At 38.6% G+C, this 17,213-nt stretch overlaps 1 protein-coding gene across 6 annotated transcripts in view; it reads right to left on the bottom strand.

The window, feature by feature from the left end:
• IPCEF1 (interaction protein for cytohesin exchange factors 1) overlaps positions 1-17,213 on the bottom strand; it is a 217,360-nt gene that overhangs the window by 53,167 nt on the left and 146,980 nt on the right. For all 6 annotated transcript variants that reach the window (XM_017892162.1, XM_017892181.1, XM_017892158.1 and 3 more), the window contains 4 exons: positions 15,645-15,718; positions 14,061-14,132; positions 6,979-7,037; positions 5,537-5,622 (listed from right to left, as the gene is read on the bottom strand). In XM_017892162.1, the coding sequence (XP_017747651.1) occupies positions 5,537-5,622; positions 6,979-7,037; positions 14,061-14,132; positions 15,645-15,718 (291 nt within the window). The remainder of the gene's footprint in view (positions 1-5,536; positions 5,623-6,978; positions 7,038-14,060; positions 14,133-15,644; positions 15,719-17,213) is intronic.

Raw genomic sequence — 17,213 nt, 5'->3', positions numbered from 1 at the left:
GACAGCCACCAGGCTGCGTGACTGACTGCCAGGAGAGCAGGCCGTGAAGATGAGCTGTTAAAGTCAGAGGCAAAAATATAAAGACAAATTTTAGCCAAGTCTTAAAATCAGTTAGATATTCAACCATATGGCTTACAATCATTTTTTGAATCTTGAGGAGAAAGGGTGAATTTTTTTCTCTACCTTTTTCACCCAGCTACCCACTTGCATTTCTGTTCTTTCATTTAGTACAGATACTGAATAATCAAATGACTTTGGTAGACAACTGTTCAAGATGTCTTGTTAAGATTAAATGTGAATTTCCAAAATTAATTTCACCTCTTTCTGTGTTTAAACTTTTGTTTTTTTTTTTCTGTAAAGACGGGGTTTCATCATGTTGCCCAGGCTGGTCTTGAACTTTGGGGCTCAAGCCATACACCACCTCAGGCTGGTGAAAACTTTGACTTCCTCCTCTGTCGCTGCCCAAGGGCCACAGTTTGCAGGATTTATTTTTCCTTATTGCTTCTTTTGTTTATTTTAACTGATCTTTTCCCCTCATTTCAGTATTTAAAAAACTACCTCTGAAAAACATCAAAATGTGAAGATTGCTATGTTGAAATAATCTGCATAAGCTGCTGGAAGCTGGGATTATAAATATTTATCTCCTCTGTCTCATTTGATCTGCCTATTTGAAGGTCTACCTTCCAAATGGATTCAAAATCTAACCATTCCATTTCTCTGCCACCCCACTGCTATCCCCTGATGGAATCACCACCATCTTTCGCAATAGCTTACTGTATAACTCTCTCTTAGTTTTCTGATTCTATGCCAACCTCCCAGAGTCTTTTGCACAGAGCAGATTGAGGGCTCCATTTGAAATGGAAGTTGATTGCATCCCTCCTCTGCTCAAACCTTTCAAAGTCTGCCTAAACAACTCAGGTGTCAAAAGTCCTTAACTGGTCCATAGGCCCTCCACGACATGGCTACCACTATGCTTTGGCTTCATTTCCTACTACTCTCATCTTGGTTCACCCCGCTTCAGCCACAGAGGGCTCCCTGCAGTACTACACATCAAGGAGACCTTGACTCTCACTGTTCCCTTTGCTTGGAAAACTTTTCCCCCAAATATCCACTTGGCTGACTCTCACACCACCTTTCAAGGTTTTGCTCAGATCTTAGCTTTCAGTCGGGCCTGTCCTGGCTCCTCTATTCTTTGCCACAACCCAATATCTACCCCAGCACATCCTGGCTCATTGAAGTCCACTTCTCACATAGCATATATGTTCCTTATTATATGGATTGTTTATTAACAGTCTCCGTCAACTAGAAGTTTGGCTCCATGATGAACATGAATCACAGTCCACTTTATTCACTGATGTGTCCCAAGTATTTAGAACTCTGACTCTCAATAAATACTTGTTGAATGAATGAATATGCCCAGAAGCATAGACCAGGTTATCTCGTGATACTTTTTTAAAATTAAACTTGAAGGAAAAATACCTGGAGTAGATTTTTAGTGACTTTTATAGCTCTTAACTCACTTTGTAGCTTATAAAATTACCAGATTTGAAATGGAAAGTTGGTTCCTTTTTTGCTCTTTTGTGAAACTAAAGGAATCACAGATAATGATTTCTATAGATTGTCTTTCAGAGTGAAACTAAAAGTCTCTCATCTACTTGGAGCCCTTTCAGTAAGCCTGATAAAAGCTGCCCACTTGCAACTTCTTTGAGAATCAATGGATGTTCTTTCCACTATCACCCCTCTGAAGGCTTCAGAAGAAGAAGGAACATAACATAAAAACCTCTTCCTCACTCAGGGAAGATTTCCTGATATGTTATTATCTTGCGAAATGTCATTCAGCCCATTAGAAGCAGAAATCCAAACTGGTTTCATTGTTTATCTTGACTCTATAGCAATTAGAATGATTGGACCCTGAATTAAATATTTTCAAGATTTTTAATTTTTTTGAGATAATTTTCCAAAATAGTATTATTTTATACTGTTGAGTTCATTATAACAAAATGAAAGTTCATCACCCAAAATAATTTTTTTTTTTTTTTTTTTTTTTTTTTTTTTTTTTTTTTGAGGCGGAGTCTCGCTCTGTCGCCCGGACTGGAACGCAGTGGCCGGATCTCAGCTCACTGCAAGCTCCGCCTCCCGGGTTTACACCATTCTCCTGCCTCAGCCTCCCGAGTAGCTGGGACTACAGGCGCCCGCCACCTCGCCCGGCTAGTTTTGTATTTTAGTAGAGACGGGGTTTCACCGTGTTAGCCAGGATGGTCTTGATCTCCTCACCTCGTGATCCACCCGTCTCGGCTTCCCAAAGTGCTGGGATTACAGGCTTGAGCCACCGCGCCCGGCCCCAAAATAATTTTTTAACCAAAAACTTGGGAAAAAAAATATTTTTGCCCCTAAGCTTGTATACCTGAGTCATCGCTAGCCTATACTGTATTGGGCCAAACACTAGCTCAATTCGCTTTCTGGATAAAAGTTACGACTGAGTGCAGTGTCTCACACTTGTAATCCTAGCACTTTGGGAGGCCAAGGTGAGTGGATCGCTTGAGTTCAGGAGCCACAGACCAACCTAGGGAACATGGCAAAACCCCATCTCCACAAAAATTTAACCAGGTATGGTGGTGCACACCTGTAGTCCCAGCTACTCGGGAGGCCAAGGTGGGAGGATGACCTGAGCCAGGGGTGAGGCTGCAGTGAGTTGCAATCATGCCACTGCACTCCAGCCTGTGTGACAGACTGAGACTGTGTCTCAAAATAAAAAAAAAAAGTTACTATATATATATTTTAATTTCATCTGCTTAAATAAAAGCCTAAATGTTAGTTTAACCAAGTGCCTTGCATGTCTGTTTTCAGAAACAAGAGAAAACAAAAACAAAATCTGCCTGGGAAATATGTGAGCAGGAGGAACACATTCTGTTGCTAAGGGGAAAAAAAAATCTAACTGTTCAACATTTATCTGACTATTTCCAATATATTTCTTTAGAAAATGCTGGCATTAATGGCCTGCCAAAAAATGCTCAACTTAGAACTTCTAAAAAATAACACTTGATTGATGATTCAGAAAATTGAAAGATCCTTCTGAGTTCAGTGACCTAACTTACTGTCCTCATGAGTATCCCTTCATTTATTTGTTTTAAATCAAGTATTCCCTGAACTTCTATTGTGCATCAGGTTAGATTGTCATTACATAATGCAATTGAGCCATGATCCATCATCTAAGAAGGCAATTTGTTTGCCTGTATTTCACCAGGGAGAGTTCTAGAAGGCTCTCCATGATATGGCTACTCGGTTGCTTTTATTTCACCAGGGTGGGTTCTAGATGCCTGACAATGCTCGTAGCAAAGTAACCTGGGATACTAGTTTGCCATTATAAAACTGAAAGTGTCAGTATTTTACAACTAAATAATCATAAAAGAGGTATATTGGTGGGCACAGCGTGAGGGAGAATAAACGAGGAAAAAATGGAGGGAGAACAACTAAACATTTGCATGTCACAGGTTAAAATAGGAGAGTGACACAGAGGCAGACATAGAGACAAAGACAGAGACAGAGAGAAACTTAGCAAAAAGACGTAATCCTCTCTTAAATCAACAAAAGGAACATTTTTTGAAGACCTATTCAATACAAAGTTGATAATGTCTTTAGAAGCATTAAAGGGTAATCTAACCGGAAAGTTGTCAAAAGCTGGGAAACACTGTAAGGTCTGACAATATCATTAAGTTTGAATGATATAAAGAAAATAAAAGCTTTTCTAAAATCCAAAATTGATTTTAAAAGAAGAAGAATTACACTAGGGAGAAGCTATGAATATATTGAGAAAGAATAATATTATAAATGTAGTTCAAAAATTGTTCTAAATTTTACCATATTCAAAGTTTAATTGTATTTGTATCTTGCTTAATTTTGGCTAATCATATTTAACAGATATTTTAATAAACATTTATTCAATAAATATTTATGTCTTTTCTTGGCTGCTAGCCAAATAAATTAGAAAACTGACCACAATTCTCCACTGACAGTGTGAAAAAAACAGTAGAGGTCATTATTTAAACAATCAAAATAATACCTTAAATCCAGGAACCTGCAAAACACAATAAAGATAAAAACTATCATACTGAACAGAAATTCTGGCAGAAAAGGTCTGGTAAGTGAATGAGCTACTGTAAACTGTCAGAACCTGTCATCATTTGGGTCTACGATGGACAGTGTCATGGTTCAGTAGAAAGAGCAGGTCCTATAAAGCTAAACAGACTGGGATTCCCATCTCAGGCACTCACTGGACATCTGAACATGCCATTCAACATCTCTGAACCTCAGTCTGAACCTCAGTTTCCTTAACCATGAAATGAAGACAGGAATATCTACTTTCTCATGACCTAGGATAGGAAACAATTTTTGAAACCAGGGGGAAAAAAAGGCTCTCACCACAATTAAAGTGATGGATAAATCTGACATGTTAAAATCAAGAACATGTGTTTACAAACAGAAATTGTGGAACAGTTTTAAAAAGATTAAAAGTGAGATTTGGTGCAAAATTAATTGTGTGTTTTGCATTATTTTCATGGCAAAACCAGAATTACTTTTGCACCAACCTATAGCTGACAAAGGACTAATATATAGAATAATAAATTAAGAAATTCTATCATTCCTAAAGAAAAAGGAGGAGGAGGAAGCAGCTAAAAATGTAGGAAAGACTTAGACACTTCACAAAAGAGAAAGTTTTAATGGCTAACAAACATGAGAAGGTGTTTGGCCTCATTAAATGCAATGCATTAAATAAAATGCAAGTTAAATCATACTACTTCCCAGGGTTGCTTGGGGAATTAAGTTTATACATTGAAAGCACTTACATACATCCTCGTACATGGTTGGTGTAAAAACCATAAACCAACTTCCCCAATGATCATTGTATGACCCTTTCTCGAGGCCATTACCGTAATGCTAAGAGCACCCAAATAGGACGCAACTCTCCATAGACTTCACATGAATTAATAATGTGAACTTATTTTTGGTGCTTCCAAAGCTTAGAATCAAATTTGAGTTCCTCTCTAGTGAATAGACAAATCACTCCGTGTGCACTTTTAATGCACTATCCCCACTCCCAACTTCCTGCTCTCTTTCTGGCTCTCCTTTTTTCTTTCTGCTGTTTTTTCATCCTAAGTTCGTTTTGCATTGCTATAGTACATGCACATAGGCAAGGCATTTAAATTCTTCCCGAGAAAAAGTAGGACATAAATAAACACTGTCAAACAAGTCTTTGCAAGCACCGGCCTATCACCTAGAAGCCCTTTGCGTCCTCATGAATCCTCTGAGTACGGTACATCTTTGGGTCACACACAAATAAACCAAGTTTATCATACCAGTGGGTTGCTATGGAGAAGGCTCAAAATCAGCACCCTGAAAATTGCACTTGCTTATTGGCAGGTATCTTAATTTAGCCCATTCTAAAAATTTATTGGTCAAGCTACTTCCTACCCAATTGGAAGAAATGACATCCACACATCTGATCGATGACCAACAGACTACTTATGTCGGTACATACCGAAGACTGAGTCTGGGAAGCGTGAGGAGGGGGTGGTGTCTCTGCAGCTATTTCAGGATCTTCCTGTTCACTTTCACTGTAACATTCTATAACAAAAATGAAAATGCTTAATGCTTTAATGCTGTCATCACTTATTCCACAATGCAAGCAGAGGTTTATCTCCATCTGGCTATTGCAATTTTAATCCAATTCAGAAAGTTCATATCTAATGAACTACCTGGTAACTACCTGGTGCAAAGGAATTACATAAGAGGCAGAAACAAATGGCCAGTTCGGGGCTCCTGAGCTCAAAGAGCATCCAATATGCAGGAAGAAGACAAACAGTAGCTTGGGGAAAGTAAAATAATTCCTCAAAAGAGGTGTGAGTCATAATACCAACAGAGCACAAAATCAGTGGTAATTTTGATCACAGGAATCATAGTGAATTGAAACTGGCAGGATCACTAAACCATCAATGGTGCACAAATTGTGAAGGGAAGTCCCAGGCTGAGGGAGCAGGCTGGGCCAAGTACGTGGAGAACCCTACAGGATATGGCAGAAAACGAAGCTGGAAGGTGGTAGAGGCCATGTCATAGAAGGCCTTACATACCAGGACAAGGAGAAGTTTTGTGTGTAGTTTTGTACTAACTCACAATCTATAAATAGACAATGGGTGCTTATTTTATGGAAAAGAGGACCAAGAAAATGGTTAGGACACAACTGACTTCATGGGTATTGCATTGTACCCCTTTATTGTTTCAAATGAAGTTACCACTTTCCCATTTCTAACTCACTCTAAGATTTTGTGATTTTGTATCAGAAGATATAACTCCCTACTTCCAATTCCCAAGCCCTTTTGGGGTCTGAGCATTTCAGAAAGACTATGAGTTTGGTGGCCCTGGCAGCTAAATCCTCCCTCTTCTGAACACCAAGGTGCAATTGCATCATTAAGAATTAGACTCCTGTAGCTTTTGAACCCTGAAAGCTACCAACTAAGCTAAAAATATGGCCTGTGTCCCAAAATGACCTTCAGGTTCCTAGTACAATCTTAGGGTAATTAGTCTCAGCACACATCTGGTGGAAATATCAAAATATCAGGGAGGAAATAGTGGAATGAAAGTTATCTGACCAGCTCATGACGAGATCATGTCTATGAGTAAGAATTCCACAAGTGGAGCAATTAAACATTTGCATCAGCGACTGTTTGAGATGTCATGAAGCCCACAGCTGCCGGAGTGTGGGTGAAGTGTGGAAAGCATTCATAGCCAGCATGGGAAGCTCTATTCCATGTTGGTGAGTCTGTGTGAATATGTCTGTCTCCACATATTCTCAGATCATTTTAAATGCCAAAGCATGTTTCCTCAGGATCAGACTATACATAGAACTTAACATTGTTTTTACACCCTGTTTCAACCTATTCTAATATTCTTGCTAAATTTTCAGAAATTTAAAATAGAACATACCTTCATCCTTTGTAGTGGATTCCTGATGGATTATAGCCAATCCAAGTTTATTTAACCACCTAAAATTAAATAGAGAGCAAATGTTGACCAAAGAGATTAGCCCCCCACCCATTCACCTTCCCCCAGACTTTGTTATGAACTTAGGTAATGATTCTACCATCAGTCTGCACATTTCCAGAAACATCATAAGTTTGTGCCATCGAAACCCAAGGCCTCTGGTTTCACAATACTTTCCATACTCAAGGTATCTTTTGTAAGGTAAGATGTGAGGTGGCCCATTACTCAGTTGGTTAATGATGGCAGCTAAATTAGGTATTCCAAATACATGAACAAATACATCTTCTGTAATTGTGCATTTGAAATTTTTAGCAAGCATCAAATCCTTTATCACTGGATTTAGTAACTTGGCTATTAAAGTTATTGGGTGTTACTCTTAATAATGTCTTAATAATGTCAGTTTATTTTAGAAAAAATTTAGAAAAGATCATCCATGTTTAATCCAGGAATATTTTATGTCAATCAGTAAAAAAAATCTGGCTAGAATTTGACAGATATTTTAAACTAGAAAAAATGTTAATTCCTTGAAGAATTTTATGTAACGTAAAAACTGAAAATGTCCTATTTATCATTTTACTGGCAATGAATTCCAATTAAACATCAATAACAAAAACAGAACGAGACAGAAACTCAAACTTGGCTTATCACTGCAGACCACTGTAGTTCCTTCTCAAGGGTTTACTTAGGAAGATATCTTGAAACACAAATTTTTAAAAGATGGAACACAAAGTGTATCTATGACATATACTCCTAACTCTATTATCTTCCACTTACTGGGGAAGATCTTGTTTATTTCTGTACTTACTTTGAGACAGTGAAAATCCATGCTACGCATTTATCAATTCATCTATGCTTTTGATGTCTTCTAGTCTCGCACTGGGCCATGAACAAGCCATGAACAATTCAGCATGCTACACTTGCACTAAGCCATAAATATTGCACCTTCCCACCTGTGTAACTGTCAGATAATTAGGAATCCTTATGCAACCCTCAACCTGCCATGGTCTTGTTGTACCTGTTATTTTTTAACAGAAAATATACAATAAATTCAATGCCAGGCGCAGTGGCTCATGCCTCCCAGCACTTCAGGAGGTCAAGGTGGGCGGATCACCTGGGCTCCAAAGTTCAAGACCAGCCTGACCAACATGGAGAAACCCCGTTGCTACTTAAAAAAAATACAAAATTAGGTGGGTGTGGTGGCAGGTGCCTGTAATCTCAGCTACTTGGCAGTCTGAGGCAGGAGAATCGCTTGTACCTGAGCCAAGATCACACCATTGCACTCCAGCCTGCACAACAAGAGTGAAACTCCATCTCAATGAATGAATGAATGAATGAATGAATGAATGAATAAATAAATAAACAAACAAACAAAATAGGAGTTTCTAAAGAACAAAGATGAGCTCCAACCTTTGTTAAGAAATCACCTTCAGCACCATAATAATCACAAACTCCTTAGTAGCCACTTAAAATTGGACCAATAAAGAGCCCAGATATGCAATAGGAACCCAAAAATGTATATCAAGTCTCAATAGGATAATAGGCAAAATAAGGGAACAGAAATTTACAGGAAAAATCAAATAGCTAGACAACATGTGAAAAAAACTTTTCTCGGCCTCAATAGTATTTTGAGAATGCATACTCAAACACAAGAAAATATTTTCACCACTAGATTGGAAAAAAATTAAAAATATTATTGATTTCAAGTATTTAGCAGGAAACAGAAAAAGAAGCATTGTCACCTTTTATTGAATTAAACATGAAAACTGATACAGCCAATTCTGAGAAGGCAATTCAATGGTAATATTACAAATTTAAATATCCATTCCCTTCACCCAACAATTCCAATCATAAATATCAATCCTACAAAAACACACTTTCATATACACAAACAAATGTGGCAGACTGTTCACTGCCAACAAGGCTTGCAATGGCAAAAAAAAAAAAAAAAACATTAATAAGAAAATGGATAAATTATTTATTCTATCAACACTGATTCTATCAATTTCCTGTTATAATGAAGCTAATGAGTGGACTAAGATGGGGGTAGGGGGTGTTGGTAATGACTTGGAAAAATATATGAACAAATATATGTACAAATTCATCTTTTGTAATCGTGCCTTCGAAATTACAAATTTCCAAATTTGTAATAGAAATGTGTATAAAATGGAAAGCCCTAATATGCTCTTAATTGAGAAGATCAAGCATACAACAGTATGTTTAGCCTGATCCACTGTACTTCAGAGACTATATATTTTTGTATGTGCATGAATTGGTATGCATAGAAAAGGGTCAGGAAGAATATAATCTTACTGTTAAAAGTGGATGGCTGGGTGCAGTGGCTCACACCTATAATCCCAGCACTTTGGGAGGCTGAGGCAGGTGGATCATGAGGTCAGGACTTAGAGACCAGCCTGACCAACATATTGAAACCCTGTCTCTACTAAAAATACGAAAAATAGCCAGGCCTGATGGCACGCACCTATAATCCCAGCTACTTGGGAGGCTGAGGCAGGAGAATCGCTTGAACCCAGGAGGCAGAGGTTGCAGTGAGCTGAGATTGCACCACTGCACTCCAGCGGGGGCAGCAGAGCGAAACTCCATCTCAAAAAAAAAAAAAAAAGAAAAAAAAGTGGATAACCCTCTTCTTCCCCTAAGTGGCCTGAGGTGATCTGTGAAAATGGTTTGCAATTCACTTGACCCAGAAAACTCCATAAAACCATGCAAATCAAGAGGTTCAAATCTTTGTGTTCACTTTAAGAACACCTGTGAAATTCCCTAGGCTATCAAAGGTATGCATATATGAAAAGCCACCAAGTTATCTGAAAGATGTCACTTTACAGAAACAATGTGTACCATTCCAACCCTCCAAGGGTGGAGTTGGTAGGTGTGCACAGGCCGAACAATAGGGCTGGACACAGGGCTGTTGGCCCAACAAGAATGCTCAATTTTTCCTGCACATGTTTACAAGTGCAGAGAGTAATGCTGAATTCAAGGGTTTAGATGTAGATTCTCTGGTCATTGACATCCAAGTGAATGAAACACCCAAGATGGGCCACTGTACTTTCAGAGCTCATGGTCGGATGAAATTATATGTGAGCTCCGTCTGCCACATGGAGATGATCCTCGCTGGAAAGGAAGACATTGTTCCTAAACCACAAGAGATGGCTGCATGGGGGGAAAAAAGTGTCCCATAAGACACTGAAGAAACAAAAACTCACAGCACGAGCATCGATCCTGCATAAAATAAATGCAAATGAAAGCAAAAAGAAAAAAAGTGGTTATCCCTAAGGAGAGTAGTTGAATTAGAAAGTGAGGTGAGGATATAGGAAGTCTTTTGCTTTGTCTAACAAGAATACATTTTATGTATTATTAACTAAAATAAGCATTTAAAAGTTCATTTTTAAAAACTGACCAGGCAAAACACAACACATTTCATGGTTCACTTTTAAAACACCAGAATAACAATTTTAGCTTATACGTTAGTTCATAATTGTGTAAGTTGATTCTCCCCACCCCAAAAGCAACTAAAAGTGAAATAGGCAAAATATTCTTTAAAGAGACAAAAAAAAAAATAGTTTTCACTTGAGTGTCTGAAATAAGAAAAGGCATTTCTAAGCTCCTTTCCCAAACTTGGAAATAGAGCAAAATAGAAGACTGTTGACAATAAAGAAAATATTTTCTCAGCCCTTACGCAAAACTTATATCCTTTTCATCACAACCATTAGTTACTTGCTGTGAAAAACTGGTGATGGTTTAGAATCTTGTTTGACTGTTTTCTTTCTAGGATCCACTGGCTTAGAGTACCTTCTTTGCTAAGAACTTTTTTTAAAAAACATCATGGCAGCAGGAAAATGTCTATCTGTGGCTAAGTAGATGGATGCACAAAAGGACTTATATTTACATAAAAGAAAATGACAGATGTTTCCTGGGAGTTTGTTGTATATTAATTTGACGTGAGTGTGTGTGTTGGAGGAGAACAAGTGTTAAGAAATTGATGTACAAAACAAGAGCATTCTTCCCACAGTGTCTGAGAAAGGCAGCTCCCGTCTTTGCTGAGAAACCAACTCTTTCATTACCCTTAATTATTTACCCCTATACTTTTAAATTGAGACTCACTACAGAACATGCGGAGCTTCTACCAAACTTAATTACATTTCCCTTCATCGTCCCTGAGAGAAATGTCACCATCCAGAAATGCAGTTGCCCAGGGAGAGGAACTTCTAAAACAAGGACTCATCACTCCAAATGCTACCCACTCCCTCCCCCACACCTCTCATCTTACCAAGTAATACCCAGATACATTATTTCCTGGCTTAAACCGGCTGCATCAGTAAGAAGGGACATTCTTCATGTGTTATTGCAAAGTAAATCTCTGTCATCTGCATAATCTTGTGGGAGAAGGGAGAAGTTGCATTGTTCACTACTAGAAAAGTCATTTTTAGAATAATGAAACTCTATAATGATATTATAAACATGAGAAATTATTACAGATTTCAGTCCCAAACAAAATGGACCATTTAGCCGGATGGACAATTTTCAAGTCTAAAGGTCACTAAGAGATTCGAAAACATGGAGTCCAGACACCTTAAGTTCAAATTTCAATTTGCATCTTGTTTGTCAGCTGAAAGATAACCCCTAAAAGAATTTTAAGTAAAATGAACAGATCTTCATAGCATAGACAGGCGATAAGATCTTGACAATGATAACTGTGAAAGACTTTGATTTCACAGCCAACAGGATGAAGTATATCTATCATATCTACCCATGCAACTCTACTTACCATTAGGTAGGTTTCTGCAAAGGGAGAACATACAATTGGAAGATAAATAAACTGGAAATTTAAATAAACACTGGGGTAGTGAGGAGGGGGATGTAGGATTTACAGAGCACACCTGCATGAAATACAGCCGATTCAGATAAACATGGAAGGGTCTCACACTTTCATTGGTTTAAAAATGCACCTTACAGTGTAGGAGGAAAAATTCACTAGGTAACAAACAAAGCACTTAGAATCAATGGTTTCTCTGCTACTGTCTCACTCACCTCTTGGTGGAGAGAGGAGAACTACTTGCAAAGAATCAGCCACAGAATGAGTGGGAAGGACAGGCCAGGGATGGAAGCTGGAGATGCAAGGCGCTTTTAAAGAACAGCCAGGACAGCAGGAGGTATTGGGCAGGGGAGAGGCGGGCAGCACTTTTTCACTGCCATTCAAGACCAGAAAGGACCATTTGGGATGAACTGAGGCTCAGCGGAGGACTGACCTCACTATCACAGGGCTCCAAGTGCTAGTGGGCAAGACCTTGTGCCTTCCACATCCCACTTACACAGCAAGGGCTTTGCTAACCATCAGGATTTAGCAACTGATGCAAATAAAAAAAAATAAGTAAAGAGCTTTGATGTGGAGATTTTAACATCCTCTCCGTTCGTGTATCTGTTCTTATTTTTCTCAGATGCTTAAGAAAACCAAGGGGAGAAAAAAGCTAAAACTAGAAAAAGGGTAGAAACAACTTCTCTCTTTGTCCAAGTAAATCAAAGCTTTGTTTGGAAGACTCAACTGTCAGTTCCTCGCCTTGTTATTTCTAACACAGGGCTTCCCAACTTTCTACAGTACAAAACAATTCTGTCCTCACCTGGAGGGTGATGCTAGGGAGGTGAAGATAGGGGACAGATGAGAATCCTTCTAGCTGGACAAAGCTACTGAAGGAGAGTGTGCGTGTGTGTGTCGCGCACGCGTGCCCATGCACACGTTTGGTGAAAGACAGTTGCTTTTTTCCTTCATGTTTCTAGAGCAAGAGAGCAAAGAGAACTACATAGGGCAGATAGGTAAGGAAATCATTATAAGTAAAACAGATTAAGCGTAAGCTCTATGAATGGAGGAATTATGTGTGGTTTTTTCATTGCCATTGCCCACCATCTGCTGCAATGGGTCACGTGGTAGGCGTTCCATAAACATATTTTCAATTGGTCATTTGAAATAATAAGAGACACTAAGAATTCTGAAAATATGGCTAAATTAAATAGAATGCCTTCTGATACCTCCAGTTGGCACCTCGAATACAGCCTGATTCAAATAGCCATTGTTGACCAGGTGAGGTGGCTTATGCCTGTAGTTCCAGCACTTTGGGAGGCTGAGTTGGGTGGATCACTTGAAGTCAGGAGTTCGAGACCAGCCTGGCCAACATGGTGAAACCCTACCTCCACCAAAAACACAAAAAAATTAGCTGGGCATGGTGATGCATGCCTGTAACTTGGGAGGCTGATGCAGGAGAATCATTCAGACTCAGGATGCAGAGGTTTCAGTGAGCCGAGATCGCACCACTGCACTCCAGCCTGGGCAACAGAAAAAGACTGTCTCAAAAATAAATAAATAAATAAATAAATAAATAAATAAATAAATAAATGAATAACAACTATGGTGATCACACCTGAATCTAAACCATTAGGAATGGTGTAGAGCAGGTTGTACTCTACACACAACCCACTTATTTTCACAGACCACCTGGCAAATGGAGCTAGGGATCTACAATTTTAAGTTCAATGTACTCTGAGCAAAGACATTTTGCAAAATGTTCGGGACAATACATGGAGAAGTGATAAATACATGAATCACCACGATAATCACACAGCATATATTAAATGCTATAGAGATATTTTGCATGTAGAATTCTGAAAGTTGCAAGATCAGTTACATAATACTTTCAAGCCTCTCTCCTTGTGATGCTGATTCTCCTTTTAACGTGTTCTTTTAATGACTTCTGTCCACTCCTTTCTCTACTTAGTGGTTCCCTGAGAGGAACTGTACAGCCTCTTCCTAAAATAGCCACTTTGATATGTGTAATTCTCCAAACTGTTTCCAAATACTAGAGAAGAATGAAGGCATTGCAAGTGCTAAATAAATTAATCCTTAAAGTAACAGAAATAAATAAAACAATAATTGATATGAACATATGGTTAAAATTCCAACGCCTAACCAAAGTTAAGTACACTCCCATTAAAGATTGGGTTTACCAGTTTCCTCTACTTACACATTCATTTCCTGCACATTCTCAGCTGCAAAATAAAAGGTCTTGATCTGTGGATGGCTGATCTTAAAAGCACTTGAAGGAGGAAAAGCACAAACACATAAAAAATTAGTGTTTATAGTCAACAATGGATCTGAAAATAAATCAGTAAACCATAAGCTTCGTAAATTTGTCTGCTTTCTTCATAAATTTACAAAAAATAATTTGGTAATATTAAATACCTATTGTCTAGTCTCTATTTCGTATAGGGAATTGAGAGTCAATTTTTATGTCAGAATATCCAGAACAGGGCTGAGTCTTAGCTGGTCAGTAGTTTCCATTTAAAATATATAGGCATATCCTTTTCCTCTCACTTGCTAACTGCTTTGCTATAAAGATACAATAAATTCAATTTTAAAGTGATAGAAATGTCACTTCAAAATATTCAGAACAACTACTTCAAGCAAGGTATTTCTTCACTTTCAATCAAATATACAGAAGAATTTTTATAGGAAAATAATCAGGTATGGAACATCCACTCTGCAGCAACACATCAGAAATCTTATCCAAGGCATCCTTTGTTAGTAAAAGAGAAATATGAAATAGATTTTAGTATAAAAGAAAAGTAGAAAACATTGAAGATAACAAACAAGAAGTGCTTCCACTTCGACCTTTAAGCAGGAAGTCCTGCAGCACAGCACAGGCCAGGGTTTTTGTCAATAGCCAATCATTTTCAAACCACAAGAATCAACACTGGACATGTGCAACCACACCACAGAGGCAAAGACTTAAAGTTAACACCAGTTTACTAATCTTGTTAAAAGTACTCAATTGCTGCAACTAGTAACATAGGACAAAAAGGAAAGCCCCCTTCTGATAAGACTGGAAAAGATGTCAAAGGTTGAAGAAATAATAAGAAAAAGGTGGAAATGGACACATATGCAAAATATAGCAGCCTGCTATCATGGGAGGAGCACTTGAATGAAAGTCTAGATACCTGGGTTTACAGCCAGCCCTCTCATGAGATCTAAGCAGGTCACAGACTCTTTGGGCTGTTTCCTTCTCAGGAAAACCAGGACCATGAGCTGGTGATATTTTTGGTCCCTGTCAGTTCTCAAATCTTTTGGATTTAAATTAGATCAGAGTGTAATCTCTAAGCTTAAGACATCTCAGAAAATTCAATTGCAAGGGTGCATCTGATTAACTCCATGAACTAAGAAAGAGAAACTGGTCTTGCTGGCATATCTGCAACTCGGGTGAGTCCTATTTAACTGCTTGTTCTTTTCTTTACTAGAACTGAAGCTTGACATCTGACCTCCCTGCCAGTCCTGGAGGGTTTTATTCCATCACAGACACAGTCATCAACAACAGTCCATGCCAAGGCTTCATGGGGGTTTTAAAATCCATCTGCTCCACAAAACAAAACTTCCAGAAAATGAGAGGTTAAATGCTTTTATTTCTATGTAGGGTGCCAACCCATAATGCTCCAAAATCTCAGACATTCCAATGTTACCTTCACTCACTTCTAAATTACCATATCACTTGGTGAACATTATGAAGAGATAGTATCCTGGCTCAGAGTTTTGTGGAAGATGAGAGACAACTTACTGTTTTTTCTTGCATTCGGATGCTCTTTCTACAGTGAAATCAGGCAGGTTGACAAATCCATCAGCTTTCTCTGCCTGAAACAAACACATACCACAAATAGGAATGAATGCATCAATCTTGGGGATTTGTGTATTGAGATCATGTACATGGAATAGGGATGGTATAAATGAAATGAGGGAGAATCAAGAGATACCACCCTGAATCACCATGGAGGTGTCCCAGATACACAATTCATGAGAAAAAAATTAATGTTTTCCTGACAAGTCACTCAGAATCTTTCCATGAGAAGTGACATGACATGACAGAGCTTAGGGATGGTCACCATATAGCAGGCATAGGACCTGCCTCCACCCGCTATGTCTCCGTGGAAAACATAGCTAACCAAACAGAGTCTTATGTCTGCTGAGCCCGTCAGCATCTATAGCATCTTCTATTCCTACTACTCTAGTCAGCTAGCACATAGGAAGAAACCTAACTCACATTCTTGATATATATGGTGCCCAGAGCCCTGACTTTGGAGTTAGCAAATCTGCATTCCTATCATGGATCGACCACTTACTGGTTGTTATGATTTAAATGAGCTCAGATAAACAAAACAGCTAAGAGTCACTCAACACACATTATTTCCCCTCCCAAGTCTGTAGGCAGGGCCTTGGGGATTAAATCACAGAGCTACATCTTTCAGAACCTCAGTCCCATCGTTGATTCCTGGGGATTCTTTCTACAAAGAAAAGACTGTAGAAGAAAATTACATTTATGAGGACATAGCATAAATGTCACTTTACATCAGCAAAAACATGTATAGGAAATATAATCACTGTCCCACCTCTCTAAGAATTTGTTGATCTGTGTTTTACAAATAAAGTTTAACTAAGCCATGATGAAGTTAGATTGTTTGTCACCCATAGAATTCAAATCTTCTCGCGTCTACACTGATGTCTCTGAGTACAGAAATAGAATCCACAAGATTAAACATAAATGAGTCTGTGGTTACTGGGAGATGAGTAAAAATGGATTTCGAAAATACAATCTTAATTTTACAAGTTGGCTAGCTATTAAGTTAGTGTCATGGGTGCTTTTAGTGTACTTGATCATTCTGCTCTTTCCTTTATTGTCAACTAGAGTGCAACTTGCATTCTTTTCTTCGGAAAAATTAAACGGTGAAGCATCTAACCCTATGCCCATCTTCTCTCTCTTATGTGACTCAACTCATCTAAATTCTTCACCTGAAATGCCTTCTTCTTATGAGATTCAAAACTCAAGGCTGGGTGCAGTGGTTCATGCCTGTAATTCCAGCACTTTGGGAGGTTGAGACGGGTGGATCACTAGAGGTAAGGTGTTCAAGATCAGCCCAGTCAACATGGTGAAACCCTGTCTCTACTAAAAATACAAAAAAAAAAAAAAAAAAATTTAGCTAGTCATGGTGGTGGGCACCTGCAATTTCAGCTACTTGGGAAGCTGAGGCAGGAGGTTAGCTTGAACCTGGGAGGTAGAGGTTGCAGTGAGCCGAGATCACGCCACTGCACTCCAGTGTGGACAACAGAGTGGGACTCTGTCTTAAAAAAAAAA

The sequence above is a fragment of the Rhinopithecus bieti genome, unplaced genomic scaffold, assembly GCF_001698545.2.
Source record: "Rhinopithecus bieti isolate Rb0 unplaced genomic scaffold, ASM169854v2 scaffold_1583, whole genome shotgun sequence".
In the NCBI taxonomy this organism is placed as follows: domain Eukaryota; kingdom Metazoa; phylum Chordata; class Mammalia; order Primates; family Cercopithecidae; genus Rhinopithecus; species Rhinopithecus bieti.
Note: the sequence above shows the minus strand (reverse complement) of the source record. Positions and strands in the feature narration are given on the sequence as shown.